The 16,557-nt window shown below is 43.1% G+C and overlaps 1 protein-coding gene across 2 annotated transcripts in view; it reads right to left on the reverse strand.

Annotated features, from left to right (window-relative positions):
- The window catches only part of OBSCN (obscurin, cytoskeletal calmodulin and titin-interacting RhoGEF), a 185,497-nt gene that overhangs the window by 101,610 nt on the left and 67,330 nt on the right, over positions 1 to 16,557 (reverse strand). Inside the window, exons 34-44 of one of the 2 annotated variants that reach the window (XM_051768316.1) lie at positions 16,219 to 16,491; positions 11,148 to 11,414; positions 9,997 to 10,263; positions 9,146 to 9,409; positions 8,311 to 8,577; positions 7,666 to 7,929; positions 6,482 to 6,748; positions 5,176 to 5,442; positions 3,669 to 3,932; positions 2,552 to 2,818; positions 1,409 to 1,672 (exon numbers count right to left, since the gene is read on the reverse strand). In XM_051768316.1, coding sequence (XP_051624276.1) covers positions 1,409 to 1,672; positions 2,552 to 2,818; positions 3,669 to 3,932; positions 5,176 to 5,442; positions 6,482 to 6,748; positions 7,666 to 7,929; positions 8,311 to 8,577; positions 9,146 to 9,409; positions 9,997 to 10,263; positions 11,148 to 11,414; positions 16,219 to 16,491 — 2,931 coding nt within the window. The remainder of the gene's footprint in view (positions 1 to 1,408; positions 1,673 to 2,551; positions 2,819 to 3,668; positions 3,933 to 5,175; positions 5,443 to 6,481; positions 6,749 to 7,665; positions 7,930 to 8,310; positions 8,578 to 9,145; positions 9,410 to 9,996; positions 10,264 to 11,147; positions 11,415 to 16,218; positions 16,492 to 16,557) is intronic. The other variant, XM_051768317.1, reaches the window with a different exon arrangement.

A 16,557-nucleotide genomic window follows, 5' to 3' on the forward strand; every position in this document is an offset into this window, starting at 1 on the left:
ACATAGAAAACCTCAGTGAAGGAGTGGTGGAAAAACAGGCTGCAATTCAGCAAGAGCAGGTGGAAAATATCCTAATTAGGGATGATCAAGTACAAGGAGGAGAACAACAGGCACGAAGGGATTCGGGATTACAAGAGATCCTGGAAAAAATGCAAGTTGAAAAATGCAACCCTGATGCAAATAAATAAATTACAATTGGAATATATAAAATGGAGTGTCCCATGCAAGACACAGGAGTTCCTTCCATCCTGCTCCCCTCTGGCAAAGCCTCAGGTGCAGAGCTGCAGTTCTGCTTTCGGCCACCACACTTCCAGAAAGATGTGGATTAACTGAAAGTGGCCCAGAAAGCAGCAAAGATGAGCTGAAGTCTAGCAAACATGGCCTATGAAGGAAGGCTAAAAGGATTCAAGGTTCTCAGCCCAGAAAGGAGAAGACAGAATGGAGACATGAGGAAAGTTTTCAATCCTGTAAAATAGTTTCAAAAAGAGGAAGTTTCAAAAAAAAAAAAAAAAAAAAGAAAACCAAGTATTTCTCATTTTTTTATAAAATTTGAAACAGGAAAAATGACAAGCCAGCTCGAGAAAGACTATTGCTGAAATTAAGAAAAACTTTCTGGCTGGAATGATGGTGACCTCAGGCTTGAAGATGGACTAAGTGACATTTCCAATGCTATTTTCCATGGTTATATTGGAAGTTGAAGACTGAAGAAATCCTTGTGTTATTGGTAAATACAAAGATGAAAAGGTCTGGGCAGTAAAGCAAAGAAATCAGCTCCCTGAATTCAGACCTACTGAATTTCCAGCTGAGAAAGAGGCTGAAAATACTTCTGACTGTCCTGTGTTAATAATAAAAATAAAGTTTCCCGTTCTTCCAAGGAAAGTTGTAGATAAACTTGACTGAAGACTGTGAATTATTCTTCCATTATAATGCTGAGTATTCTGCAACACCTGGACACAAATCTACATTATCCTAGGTCAGAGTTATATAGAAAAGTTGCATTGAACCAAAATCAAAAAATTATTTCTCAAATCCTAATACAGCTTGAAATCTAATCATCCTTTTCAAGAAGTATGAATACTCCTGCTGCTCCACCTCTCTAAGCTCAAGTTAAAAGTGAGTAAGACAGAATAAAAAAAGCAAGGATGTGGCATCTTCAGCCTTTGGTGTGGTGCAAAGCTGTGCACCAACAAGAGCAGGGAGAAGAAAACAGGGAAAATATTAGTATAATCAACGGAACTGTAATTCTAGTGAGAATTAGATAAAAACAACAATAAAAGAAGAAAATCTCTTAGCAACAGAATTAATGATGGCGAGGTTAAGGAAAGAACTCATTGCATGTCAGGACTGAGGCTTCCAGAGGAGAAGGGAGAAACATGCCACAAAAATCCCCCACTTCTGTTTCCTTTACCATGCACTGTCAGTGCTGCAGTTGTCTTCTCCTCTCCACACACACAGGTGTATTCCCCAGCATCCTTGACCTCCAGAGTGTGGATCAGCAGCTGTGCTGTGGTGCCTTCCTGCCTCACAGTGTATTTTTCACTCGGTTTGAGCACCTTGTGCTTCTTTTTCCACTCCACGGGGGCAGGTCTGGACAGTTCACACTGCAGAGTGGCTGTTCCACCTTCTGTGGCTTCCTCATTTGTCATCTCCTTCTTGAAGTGCACAGGCAAGGCTGAGGAGTTCAAAATGAGCACAAAGTGTGACCATGGCAGCTATTCAAGCAACCACTTAGCTGTGGTCTGTCAACCACATGTGACAAGCAAAGCCTTTCCTAATCAAGCAGGATTGATGTGCCCTCTGAGAAACATAAAAGAGTGGCTTTGGAAAGCAGGAGAACACCTTATTCATCAATATGAGGAGGGTTTTTTTATGGTAAAGTCCTTGGCATGAAATGGAGAACCACAGCAAGTCTCAACTTCTCCAGACCTGCAAGACTGAGCCCTACATTCCTTGGATATTGCCTGCCAGAATGGAAAACAAAGCCTGACCAGAGTATCTACATTCTGTTGGAGTACAATTAATTGCTTTAAAAGTTCACAAATGAAATTTTATCTGAGGCATCAACTTCTCTTTTCCTTGAGGCCATGAGGGACCTTTAAATGTCCCTTCCAACACAAACTATTCTGTGAATTCTGTACCTCCTCAGACAGTGGTCAGGCAGAACTGGACCCTCAAGTTATTCTGAAACACTGAAAACTGCATCAAAAATATCTCAGCAACAAATTATCCTCTCAGCTTTAGGATTTTGGATTAGAACCTTAACAACCACCATCACAATAATATGATCTCCCATTTCTTAGCACCTGCTACTGAATATGAGCACCAAAGAAGTGAGTTAATACCAAGATGAATATCTCAGATTTTCGCCTTGAACGCCTGACCTGTGCTTGGTACTGACCAGTGCATTCAGGCATTTATGTCCAAGCACATGTTGCTACATACATCAGAAATAAGGCTGTTAAGTTTAAGAGCTGACACTACCAAGCTCTTATAAAAACAACTGTTTGAAAACAACCCCTTTGAATTTGTCACGTATTTCCTTTTTCTTTACCGTTCACTCTCAGCGCGGCCGTGGTTCTCTGATCTCCACAGCAGCACGTGTAATCCCCAGCATCTGCCAGATCCAGATCACGGATCACCAGCTCAGCAATCGTGCCCTGGCATCTCATGGTGAACTTGTCACCTGTCCCCAGGGCTGTGTCTCCTTTCCTCCACCCCACGGCGGCGCCGGGCTTGTTCAGTTCGCAGCAGAAAGTGGCCGTGCCTTTTTCCGTGCCTTCCACGTTCCTCAGCTCCTCTTTGAAACGTGGAGGGAGGGCTGAAGGTCACAGGTGAAGAGAGAGCACTTTAAAAATCGAGGAAAAACTGCGCCTTGACTGCTCCACTGAGTTAAAACCTTTTACTCTATAAAGGTTTAGAACATAAAGTATCTGAGAAGCAAAGAATGATTTCGGGGGGCACCCCCGCCTTGTGCTTTGCAATGGATCACACTGAGCATGTCACACTGATTAATAATAACTCCAAGAATCATAAAAGACTGACTTTGGACAGATGGAAAACACCTTATTCATAAGTCAGAGGGTTTTTTTTTTATGGTATGATCCAGGGCATGAAATGGAGCACCACCCCAGTGTCAGCTTCCCAGCTCTCACTGATTTGGAAATCAGTGTTGTAAAACTATAATTTCAGTATTTGAAGGGATGTTTTAAAGGCAGTTTAGGATATAACAACAAAAAACTGATCCCAAGATCTCAAGGAACTATGCACAGCTCTTTCTTAAAACCAGCTTAATAATTAAAATGAACACTATGTCATTTAAAATTACAGGCTGCAATGCTTTCATAACTTTTCAATTCCATTCCAGAAAAAAACAAGTGAAATCTCAGTGATATGCCCTAAAGAAATTAATTAGTGGAAATAATCCAAGTGCTATTTATGACTTCATCAAACTCTTCATTGTCTGCTTCCAGATTCCATCAACAGGAAAGAGTAGGAACTGAAAAGATGTTATTCACGATCCCAAGGGAAGGACTTTTAGTGGAAGATATTCCCAGTGGTTGGTACAGCTGTCATAACAATTTAATAGATGGGACCAAGACCAGATTGTGATCCCCCATGAGACCACAGATGACAACACAGAAAACTCCTATTAAACCCAAATATTTTACCATGCACTGTCAGGGAAGCTGTGGTTGCCTTGTCTCCACACACACACGTGTAATCTCCTGCATCCTGTTCCTCCAGGCCATGGATTGTCAGCTCAGCAACGGTGTCCTTCAGCCTCATTTTGTACTTCTCACTAGGCTGGAGCACCTCCTGCCCTTTCCTCCACTCCACTGGGGCGGGTTTGGTCAGCTCACACTGCAGAACAGCCGCCCTGCTTTCCGTGGCTTCCACAGGGACAAGATCCTTTTTGAACAGTGCAGGCAAAGCTATGGGGTGTGATATAAACAGAGAGGGCATCAAAACCATCAACCAGACCTTGAGAAACTCAGAGCTAGGTGCTGAGGCCAGTCCTTCACCGTTACACAGGAAAACAAACTGTACAGTCTGGAAAACTGCATCTATTAGAAAACTACTGCAGGATCCCTCAGGGATGTTACTGCCATGACCTGCTTCTAACACTGATTTATTAGCATGCTCATCTCTTCCCAGATGATTCCAGTAGTCCTCTCACCTATTTCAGTCTGAAATCATCTATCTTGAACATCAAAGACCTGATTTTGGGTTGGAAGTCCTCAACCCAGGTGACAGCACTGCCATCTGGAGATCCCTCCCTTTCCTAACACCGTAACTTATCCTTTTGGTTCAGAAAATAAATTAGTAACATAACTTCAGGTGCACCTTTCAGCCACAATTTCCAAGGACATAAATGTCTCTAATGTCAGGGATACAGGGCTTTTTTTAGCAGCATTTAAGTTGCTTTTTGTCACTGAAGTAAAAACAAAGAGACTTGCACTGGGATGGAAGTGCTGGGTCAGAGAAGGGGAGGAACAGAAATAACCTCCAGGTGGAAGAAGGAAGAGGAAGCAAAAGTGTGCAGAAAATCTAGAAGAGTTTTGACTCCACAGTTTTCCACCTGTCCTTACAACCACCTTATTCCTTAAGATATATCTCAAATAAAACCTGTTCTTTTATCTATTGGATTGTACATGAACTACTTCTGGAGGGGCAACCAGAGCTCATCATTGTTCACCAAAGTAGAGACAAAATCTGTGGGAACAAAATCTGTCCCACTACCCCCTAAGTCAGGATCTGCAGAATAATGCTGATGGGTGGGGTATATTTAATTTATCCTCAGCAGGATATATCAAAGTCCTGCAAAAGAGGAGGACAGTCATTCATTCTTGAATGGAAAAACCTCTCACTAACTGAGCTCAGCAGTTTTAAAGAACTTTCCTCCCGGTTAAGCACCAAAATCCACTGACAGCCCTCTAAGAATAATCTTGCTGCTGACGTCTTTTAAGTGCCCAAGATGAAAAATTCTCATAACTCTTCTTTACTTTGCTATAAAGCCACCAGTTTTGAACTGACAGACAGTGGGAGACAGGATGAAACACCACCAGCAAACCAAGAAAAAATGCTGCAGAATCAAAACATCAAAGCAAGTGGGAAAGAGAGAGAAAAGGGATGTCCTGGAGACACCGGAATCACAACCCAGAATGGCTTTTTTACCGTGGACTGTCAAGACAGCCGAGGTCTTCTGCTCTCCACACACACAGGTATATTCTCCTGTGTCTTCCACCTCCAGATCTCGGATCAGCAGCTCTGCAGCCGTGTCTTCTTGTCTCATCCTGAACTTTTCACTGGGTTTGAGTGTCTTGTCCCCTTTTTTCCACTCCACGGGGACCCCGACCTTGCTGAGCTCGCAGTGCAGGGTGGCCGTTCCACCATCTGTGACCTCCCTGTTCTTCAACCCTTCTTTGAAATATGCAGGCAGAGCTGAAGGACAGCAACATGAGCAGTGAGATGTAACGCTCCAAAGAGTTAAAATCGTGTTTAACTTCCCATTTTCCCTCTTATCTTGAAGGGATTTTTTGATACAAGAACACAGATTCTCGAGAGTCTCCGTGAAATCAGTATTAGGAAAGAAATGTCATTACCAGGAAAGGATTTAAAGCTTCCAGCAATCCATAGAAGTATTTAACATGTACTTAGAGTCATAAATCAATACAAACAGAAGTAGAAAGGCCTTTTTTTTTTTTTTTTCCCTGTGAAATTTCAAGCAAAAAGACTAGTTTGAAATTTCTGGGGGAAAAAAAATGGTTTTCTTATATGACTTTTTAAACCGTAAGGGGAGGATGTTTGCTGTGTTTTCACATCCTCAAGCAAACAAAGAGACATTTCACATTTAAAAAAAAAAATAAAAATGAAACACTGGAGTTTCATTCTAAATGTCAGTTTGAAATGAAGTTGTTCATTTCAATACAGGGTGAGAAAACAAGCATTTTCACCTGAACTGACATACCCTTTCAAAGATGTCAGGTTCAGTTAAAATCAAAGCTCTCCCTTTTACCCTCCCTTAGAAGATTTGGGCTATTACACAGGACACCAACTGAATGCCATGACAACTGGGCTGTAAGTGTAAAATCACCTTGTTGTCTCAGGAATGAAGTGTGGGCATAAGATTCCATGGAACAACCTCACCTTTTGGAACTTTATGAGACCTTAAAAAAAAAAATCCCTAAGTCATAACCCCTTTGAGGAAAGACAATTTTTGGCTTGAGCGTAACGGGGAGTCTAGTAAAGGAACTTTCAAGGGAAAAGCAAAATGATGGATCCTTAATTAAAGCAGTGGGAACAACCCTGGTTGGCTCACTCTGAGCTCGGACCCCGATACCCCTCTTGTGCCACACGTTCCAGCTGATGGAACTGTGGATAAAGCTCTGGCAGAAGGAGGAGATGGGAGTGTGACCTGTCCAAATGAGCAGAGAAAACAGGATAGTTACTTCCAGAGTGTGCCTTGTTTTGTTTGTTTTACCATGAACTGTCAAAACTGCCATGGTCTGCTGGTCCCCACACACGCAGGAGTAATTCCCAGCGTCCGCCGTGTCCAGGCTCTGGATTGTGAGCTCTGCAGTGACACCTTCCCGTTTCATTTTGTACTTGTCACTTGGCTTGAGGGTCTTGAATCCCTTCTTCCACTCCACCTTGGCAGCTGCCTTGTTCAGCTCACAGTGCAGGGAGACACTTTTACCTTCAGTGGCTTCTTGGTCTGTCAGTTCTTTGGTGAAAAGAGCAGGCAGGACTGCAGAGTAAATGCAACATGGACATGGCATCAACCCTGAGAAAGCCTGACCCAAGATCTAATCACTCTCTTATCTCCCAGAAGCCATAAGACCTTCTTGATCTCCTCCAGGATTTCATTCCTCCAATCTCTAATGCTTCAAAAGACAATTCAGTTTGATTTTTACTTTGTTTTTTCTTCCTCATGCTTTAAAACATTCTTTAAAAACAAGTCTATCTGAAAAAATAGTTGCCAAGCCATCTATCCTTTCCTTTATATACCATAAAATCAGAGGCCACATTTCAATATGAGACCCAGAGCATTTTGTTTCCCTTGAGAAGAGCAGCAGCTCTACAGAAGTGCCTGATTTATGGCATTGTCTGAAATAAATAGAGCCCCTTAAAGCAGAGCAGTCACAAACATGCTGTCAGTGTTCTGCAGAGATAAAGTATTTGCTTTGGAAGAGCTAAGCCAAAATTGGTCAAAATGGAGCTGGGAGTAGCAGGAGTATTAAAAAAAAAAAAAAAAAGCCTATTTTTCATGAAGGTTGTCCTTGTGTAGCAGCAAATATTGAGGGAAACTTGTTCCCCTTAGGAGCAACAAGTGTGACAGTGTAAGTCAGAAAAAGTAAATATTATTCCCACTTTTAGGTCAATCCCCGTGGGAAAACTTCTAAACAAGCAGCTATTCTGGACTAGGGAGGTTGTGTTGAGCTGGGGGCCTGTGCTCACTCAGCACCCAGGAAGACAAACAGCACGTCAAGAGGGCATCAGGTGAAAGGAAAAAGAGAGAGAGAGAAGGAAAACAGGAGAGGAAGATTAATCAGCAGAGGGGAGGGTAGGAAGTATACAGGGATCAGAGGAAGCAGAAGAAAAAGAGGAAGAGGTCTTGGAATCACACAGGTTTACTTGGGCACGTGCTGAGAAATTCTTTTTTACCATTTACTGTCAAAGCAGCCGTGGTCTGTTGGTCTCCACACACACAGTGGTAATCACCAGCATCTGCCAGTCCCAAATCCTGGATCCTCAGCTCTGCAAAGGGGCCTTCCTGCTCTATTTTGTATTTTTCACTTGGCTTGAGGACCACATTCCCCTTTTTCCACTCAACTGGGGCCGATTTGCTCAGTTTACAGTGCAAAGTCACTGCCTCCCCCTCTGTAGCTTCCTTGTTCGTCAGTTCTTCTTGGAAGAGGACAGGCAAGGCTGAGGGATGCAATACCAACAGAGAGGGAATCAGCACTGGAATGGAATGGAATGAACTGGACTGTGCTGTAAGTTACTGGGCTCAGTGTATACATTTAACCAAAAATGCATTATTTCTGGGTGTGTATTGTTGAAATGGGGGTGAAAACTCCTAAAGAAGAGAGAAACAAATTAAAGAAAACAATATGCATCATAGATGTGCCGCCTCGAGGCAAAAAAAGCACAAGGGAATATCCTCCAACAGGATGACTCTTTGGTACCACAGAGCCAAGAACACGAAACCTCTAAAAAAAATACACTGACCAAGCTTTGGCTGACCAGAAAACTCTGCAATTTAAGGTGTGTTTGGGGCTTAAAGAGAAACATGGGTAGAACAGTTACCATTCACTCTCAGAGCAGCCGTTGTCTTCTGGTCTCCACACGTGCAGGTGTAGCTCCCGGCATCCGCCAAGTCCAGGTCTTGGATAACCAGCTCAACAAAGCGCCCTTCCCGTCTCATTTTGTACTTTCCATTTGGCTCCAGCACCTTCCCATCCCTGCTCCACTGGACAGAGCCCCCGGGCCGGCTCAGCTCGCACTGCAGCGTCGCCGTCCCGCTCTCCGTGGCCTCCTCGTTCCTCAGCTCCTTTTTGAAACGCACTGGCAGGGCTGGGAGATGCAGAAGGGAAAGGGGTTGCAACCCAAGACACCCTGCTCAGATCTCTGCTCAGAGGCTCACTCGTTATTTGTTGTGTATCCACCCAAGCCTTCTTCCAACACCCTCTGTCCTTAAGCACATCCCGTCTTTTTTTTCATGGATGGTGAAAGAAATTCTCTAGTAACTTGTTCTGTGGGAATCGATTCATGGTCTTGATTGGGATCATGCATGTAAATGACAAACTCATCCTCATCATTAAACCCTCCTTAACAGAAAATCCCAAGGAATCTTATGTTTCCATGTTAATTCAGGAAAACACACGTGCAGGACAGCTCTCTTCATTTGAGGAAAGGTAAGAAGACAACACACACACACACATATCCAACACTGGGCATAATGAAAGCCGATTGAGGATGAAGACTGGGGACAGGAGTGACATGGCAACATGAAAAAGAAGATGGATGAAAGCAGTGCAAGCAGGACATGGAGATGAGTGCTGTGAGGGAATGTACAGAGAGGAGGAGGGAAGAGGTGGACAAAACCATTCCAGAGTTTCACAGGTTATTTCTGCCTTTTTACCATTCACTGACAAGGCTGCCGTGGTTTTTTGGTTCCCCACTAGACATGAATAGTCTCCAGCATCCTTTGGGTCCAGATCATGGATCAGCAGCTCAGCCACTGTGCCCTCCTGCCTCATCTTGTACTTGTTACTTGGCCGGAGAAGAGTTTGCCCCTTCCTCCACTCCACGGGGGCCTCTCTGCTCAGCTGGCACTGCAGGGTGGCTGTCCCACCTTCCACAGCTTCCACGGGCTTCAGCTCTTCCTTGAAGAGCACAGAGGCAGCTGAGGAATGAAGCATTCTCAGTTTACTTTGGGAGCATCATCACCATCTGGTGACCTCATACGGGACCCAAAGCCAAAACAAATTCTCTTGGCAGGCACAGCAAATGAGCTCTGACCTACCTGCACTTCCAGGACTCCATTTGTATTTACAATAACACACCAAGAGTTTTGGACCACATGAAAAGAGAGCAACTATTTACCAATAATTAGAATGTCAAAGCAATTACCCTTCTGCTGCCCAAACGCTGGCAGTCACAGACAAGTAAAAACTTGCTGAGAAAGTGGAGAAAAGAACTGCATATTCTTTAATAAAAGGTGTAGCTGAGGCCCTTCTTACCTCTTGGCTTAGAGCTTGGACAGTCGTCTCTATCCAAAGCATAAGAGATATTTCATAAGGAAAAAAAAGATATTTTGTTATCAGATATATTTGATTGATATGCTTTAGTATGAAGTTACCATCCCAGAAAACACAACAGACCCTTTTGTTTGTACTCATCCCTATTTTTCCGAACTCTAAATGTGCAGGAGGTAGCAGGACCATGGCAAGGACAACAACAAATGGTCACAAGCAGGTGTCTCGTTCCTACCATGGATTTTGACTTGGGCTGTGCTCTGCTGGTCTCCAGTGTCACAGGTGTATCTTCCCGCATCTTCTGGCTCTGCATTATGAATCACCAGCTCTGCCACTGTCCCCTTCTGCTTCATTTCATATTTGGCACTTGCCTGGAGCGTGGCTCCTCCCTTCTTCCACACCACGGTGGCATCGGCTTTTGTGAGTTCGCAGCGCAAGGAGACGGATTTCCCTTCTTCCATATCCGTGTTCTCCAGGGCTTGTTTAAAAAGGACAGGCACAGCTGGAACACAGATCCAGGGATTAGGACATGCCCTCTTGACCTGGCTCTACGACAAGTGCCCCCAAGAGAGCTGTCACCTCTTAAAACCAGTCCTTTTGCAAGTGAGCAGAGCAGCCCTTAAGCCTCCCTTGGCTGTGTGGCATCAACATGATCCTGCCTGGGAGCAGGAATAAATCTCTCCCCCAGATGTTATCATCTCACTGTGGATTCCTGGGAATATGGGGGAAATTATTCCTCATTTTTAGTAAGGACCCTTTCAGAATCCCCTGGGCATCATCACCTAATGAATTCCCTGATCCTGCAGGGCTCTGAAATAATATTCATATCCTATATTTCTCCCACTCTCTGCTCCAGCACATACTACTTTTCCTATGTTACTAAAGCTACTATATTTGTTAAAGGCCATTGGGGAGTGCAGATGGCACCTGAGAGCCTTTAAAAAGGATGTTTGTGGGAGTTTGGGGGTCTAAAAATTAATCACCTGGCCACCTGCAATTTTTCATGGACTGCATTTATGTTTTCACATTCCTGTGCTCCAACACTACTGGTCTCCATCTGTAACTCCATTCTTAACCCCAGCCATGTAAAACAGCTCATAGGTCAGGAAATACAGCACGTAGGGCATAGAAAAATAGTCCTCTGAACTCCACTTAATTAGTTTTTGCCCAGTTGGAAGTTACAGATTTAAAACCCCTAACACAGAATGTGAGACAACGTGAATTAAATATACACAGGTGATAAAAAGCGTGCAATATTACCTTTAAATTCTACGTGTTAAAGATGGCATTAACATTAAAAAAAAATGAAGTGTTATGTGATATTTTTTTAATAGACCTATTAAGCACTCGATTAAGGAAGTGTTTAATGTCTCTAACTCTACCCACCGTTCACTTTCACCCGGGCAGTGGTTTTGAGCTCCCCAGAGCTGCAGGTGTATTCCCCAGCATCCATGGGTTTGAGGTCTCGGATAACGAGCTCTGCCACAGTTCCATGCTGCTTAAATTCATACTTCTCACTGGCATGGAGGACAGTGTCTCCCTTCATCCACTTCACTGGGGCACCAGGTTTGCTGAGCTCGCAGGTCAGCTTGACCTGTTTTCCTTCTTTAGCCTCTTCGTTTTGGAGCTCTTGCTTGAAAAGGAGTGGTTTTTCTGAAAAAGATGTTGAAGGAAACGCGTGAGACTGGCAATCATCCTCCCCCTTTTAGTATCAGACTTTGTTCTTGAGACAGAAAACTGCAGGAATGGAAAAGCACTGGCAAACAGTAAACAGATTCTGACATCTCACATCTGGCTGCCAGCACTTTACAGCAGCAGAAAAAAAAAAATTGAGGCCATATGTTTATTTTCCTTTTAACCACTGTCTGCACTGTTGAAGACATTGCTGCTATCACTGCTTTCATTATTAACATCAGTGGCAGACGCTGCACTGCTATAAATGGCACAAACTGTGTCACAGAGGGGTGCTCAGGGCTGGACCACCGGCACAAAACCCATAAAACTTCAGGAGGTCAACTCACACACAGCACAGAGGACACAGCAGTGGCAAAGCACTTTCTGTCACAGCCAGCAGTATTGATTTATCATGATTAAAAAAAAAAAACAACACAGACTTAAAACCAGCACGGAGCAAACACAGAGGGGGAAGCACAGCCGTACATGGCAGGGTCCCTGGGGATCTTCCTCCACAGGGTCTGTCACAGCCTGGGATTTAAGGCTTTAAGCTGAGTTACGGCAGGGAAGGAACTTACTGGAAAAATACCTCAACTGAAGTGTTCTCCCTTTAGGTAATGAAAAACAAAATCCTTCCTGAATTCTGCTGTCTTATGAATATGCAAGTCAGCTACTGATTCGAGATGCACCTAATTTGTGGCTGTTGAAAAACTACAGCTTGTTCTTTTGTTTCCCTTTTACCTCTAGTTTGGGACACTCAGTGTCACATGACTACTGAACTTTTTCCTATTTTTTCCTATTTTTTTCCTTTTTTTTTTCCCTATATTTGCATTCTCCTGTTCTGACGTGACTCTAACAGAAAGGTTCCCTAAAGGGAAGCTCCAAAGGTGCAATTTGTTGTAGACATCATTATGACTTGACTCCTTCACATCTCCTGGTGATCCGAATCCATGTGTTTCAACCCCACACCCCTCTCTGTGAAGGGAAAAAAAAGGGGTTGTGGTGGAACATTACCAATGTGATTTTCTTCTAACAGAGAATTGTTCACCATGGGTGAGGTCCAGGTCCTACTGAAGCCAACACAGATCCTTTGTGTATAATGGGTATTGAGAAAACGTCCTTTTGTAGAGAAAGACAGAGAAAATTGGGACCTTTAACCACCATCTCTTCTTCACTACATCATCAAGGTCTTCTCTTTCCTTGCACAGCAGACCTCAGCCTTAAGTTGCTTTGTTTCTTGGTGCTCTGGATAAACCCTGTGAGCAGCTTGTCCTCCCAACTCCACGCTCTGAGGTTCAGGTTGACCGTTCCAACAACCCAAATGCTTTTCTCTGTTCACCCTGAACCCTCTAATCCCAGTGCATGTTCTGATCCTGCATTCCAAGTGCCAAATACCACACAGGATATCCACTGGTCTGGTTTAAACACAGCCTGTGCCTTTAACAGCCTTCTGTGCCTGCTCAAACCTGCCCAGGTGAACAAGTGATTTTTAAGGCACAGAAACTTGAGCTCCCCCTAAACCTCAGGCTGGGGCAATGACTTGGGACAGGCAGGAGCAATTGTGAGGTGATTATAGATAGGCCCAGTTCTAACTCAGAGAATTGCACTAAAGGCTCATCTAAGAACTTTTGCTTCAGCTTAGATAACAACCCTTTAGATCATGGAATCATAGGAGAGTTTGGGTTGGAAGGTCATCAAACCCAACTCCCCTGCAATGAGCAGAGACATCTTCAACCAGATCAGATTGCTCCAAGCCCCATCCATCCTGGCCTTGAATGTTTCCAGAGATGGAGCATCCACCACCTCTCTGGGTAACCTCTTATGGTGTTTTAAACCACTTTCATTGTAACAAAAACTCTCCCTTACACATAATCTAAACTGGTTTTAATCTAAATGGTTTTTAGTTTAAAACCATCACCCCTTGTCCTATCAAACAGGATGGCACCTCCTGCCTGATCATACTCCTTGGGTGCATTGCTCTGATAAATTTGGATGCCTAAAGTAATTACCTAGACAAATGTAGGGGTGTGATCTCCCTCCTTGGAGAGATTCATCAGAAATTTGATGAATTTACACATTTGAATCCACTTGCACTGGAAACAAAGGATTCAAACACCCATTTTCCTCTAAGAGCTCGTTAACAAGGGCAGGATCAACATACTTTCCATTTTATATTCTGGGATTCAGGTAGATGGATTAAAGATTATTTGGATTTTTTTTTTAGTTCAAAATACACATTTGAAGAGGTTCTAATGGCACTCTCGTACTAAGTGTCTATGATTTTTGGGAGATTACTGCAGAAGATCAAGGTCCTTCGTTTTCATAGACTCCCTCTTTTGGGGTAGTGGTTCAGCTCAATCTTGTTTTATTCAAGTCCCTCCCCCAGGAGAAGCTGCACTTTGCAAGTTTGCTGTTCTCCTTTACCACGGGGGAGAACACAAGGTTTCTTCCTCTCATGTGTCATTCCTTGGCTTTGTCCATTTTTAGGAGACAGATTCAGGAGGTGATTCATCCTTTCTCTGGATTACCTCTTAGGCTGGGTGGATCTCCTGCAGAGATACCTGTCCTCTGCTGACCCACTGCTTTCTCCTTGGGGGTTGGAACAAGATCATCTTTAAGGTCCCTTCCAACCCAAACCATTCCAGGATTATGTGATTCCCAGAGAACTTAGACACTTAATCTGCACAGAGCTAAAACCAGCTCAGAAGAAGGATTTTCCTGCTTCAATTCTTTCCCCTCTCTGGGTGCTGTTCTGGGCAACTTGATGAAAACATTTCAGTGCAAAGACACGAAGTCCCTTTTCAGTAGAGTTTCATGTTTTCTTCATTTCCATTAATTACTCTGACCTAGATGTTAGGTGATGATTTAGGACCCAAACCATCACTCCAAAATTATAATATTAATTAATAACTCCAAGTTATTATCCCTGACAGGAATAACTGCACTGCTTTTAGCTGTTCCAGCCTCACACTCATATCTGCCACTGTCTCTTCTGCCCTGTGAACAACAAGCTTGGCTTCAAATCCCAATCAGATGATGTTGCACTTGGAAGGATTCCTGAGGCTCTTCCCACCTTTGCACCACTTTACAGGCCTGTCTGATTTGGAGGTTTCACAGTGCAGGATCACATCCTCTCCCTCACACTCTCCAGTATCAATCAGCTCCTTTGTGAAGGCTCAGGGCTTCTCTAGAATCACATAAAATCCATCTGAGATGTTTCAGAAGGGGTGTGGATTTTCAGATCACAAGTAATCCATGAGGTTTGCATCCAGGACTACTTGTATCAAAGCTGCAGGTCAAGGTTATTGACAAATAGTTTGGTGTTTGTGACTATTAAGTCCTTGGGAAGCACCAGTGATGCCACAAATTGTTGTTTAAATACCCACTGACATCTGGGAGAAACTGAGAAGACAATATTCCTGTTGAGGAACATAAATAAAACCTCTCTCACTTCCCAGTAAACAGCAATAAGACTGAAGCACAATTTTTCTAAGCCTTTTCCCATGGCAGCTGATTAGTTTGAACCTTTTACATGAATGTGGAAAAGTTAATTCTGCATGAATTGAGGTGCAATACAAATTTCTCTCATCTAGAGCAGATCTCAGTAGAACAAGTCCTCTAAAAGTCAAACAGATAGCTCAGATAGGTCATTTAGGGTGTTTCTGTAGCCTCTGGAAGGTGACAGACACCTCCAGAAACCAAATATTTAATTCCAAAATAGGCCAGTAGGACAGAGAAACTCCCTGGAAGTGCTTACCTTTCTACACATCTTATAGAAGTAACCTAAGGTAGATACCAATAGCTAAATTGGCCAATGTAAATCTCATCCCTCCCAGTTTAATGCTTTTTAATTCCTAAAAATCCAATCAATCAGGAGACCAAAGCCTGGTTATGGTACTACAACATTACATATTAGTCTTTTGCAAATAAAACCTTTCATTTTCCTTCAGAAAACAAAAAAAAACCACCAAAAAACCCAACTCAACCCAACCCAAAAAAACCAGAAAAAACCCCCACCAACCACAAACATAATAATCTATTTTCATTTCTGTAGGTTGGAAAAATTTGGGTACCTTTTCAAACTCTGAAAAAAAGAAAAATATTCTTTGAAATAAACGAGGTATTTGTGAAAAATGAGGCTGTGATCTGACACGGGGGAGACAGCGTGTTTTTTATCTCCGGGCAACAGAAATATTTACATTTCCAGGAAGAAAACTTGCCTCTAATCCCACATTCTTGGGCTGTTTGGCATTCATTTCGTTTCCTTGCCATAGAAGCAGACTAACACTGCAGTTTTAACTCACTTTAACTTTTCCAGAGAAAAAAACCCGTTGTCAACAATGCACAGCAGAGAACAACATGCAGTGTTGCCTTTCAAACAGCAAAAAAACTAAATTTAAAACTTATTGCTGGCACTCGATTTTTTTTCATTGAATTAATTGATTCGTCCTCGTTAATCAGCACCTTATCAGCCCACTCAAGGAAAACTGAACAAGGCCTCCAATGTACCATCACTGCAGAATAACATTCCCACCTAAGATCCAATAAACACTCCAAGGGTTGTCCAGGATTACAAAGTGTTCATTCTCCAGCTGTAATTTCATTATATATAAGTAATTCTGTTCTTGAACACAGACAGATAGACACATGATGGGGCTAAATTTGTAGCATTTTTGTCCTTTCTTTTTTCTTTTTTATATTTTTTTTCCACCTGCCCACGTTAACCCCGCTTATTTCCGCTCGTTATTTTCCTCTCCTGCAGGTTTTTTTAGGACGGATTTACCTTTCACAACCAAACTGGCAGATGTTTTCTTATCACCAGCTTCAAATGTAATGACCCCCGAGTCCTTCAGTGAGAGCTTTCTCAGCGTTAGCAGGTGATATCCCCCAGGCTGGGACTGGATCTCATTAAGTTCATTGGTATGGAGTGGGGTCTTATCCAAAAACCACTGCACTTTGCTACAGTCTACGGGAGAGATTCTGCACTTGAACGTGGCAGATTCTCCTTCTAACACAGTGACATCTTCCAGGTCTTCTGTTATTAGCACTTTCTGGCCTGAAAGGAACATAGATACATCAATTACTGGAATCTTCTGCTTCTAGCACGAAAAGCCATATGGAA

Source organism: Manacus candei, unplaced genomic scaffold (genome assembly GCF_025592945.1).
Source record: "Manacus candei isolate 608988 ecotype Guabito, Panama unplaced genomic scaffold, ASM2559294v1 h1tg000094l, whole genome shotgun sequence".
NCBI classification, from domain to species: Eukaryota; Metazoa; Chordata; class Aves; order Passeriformes; family Pipridae; genus Manacus; species Manacus candei.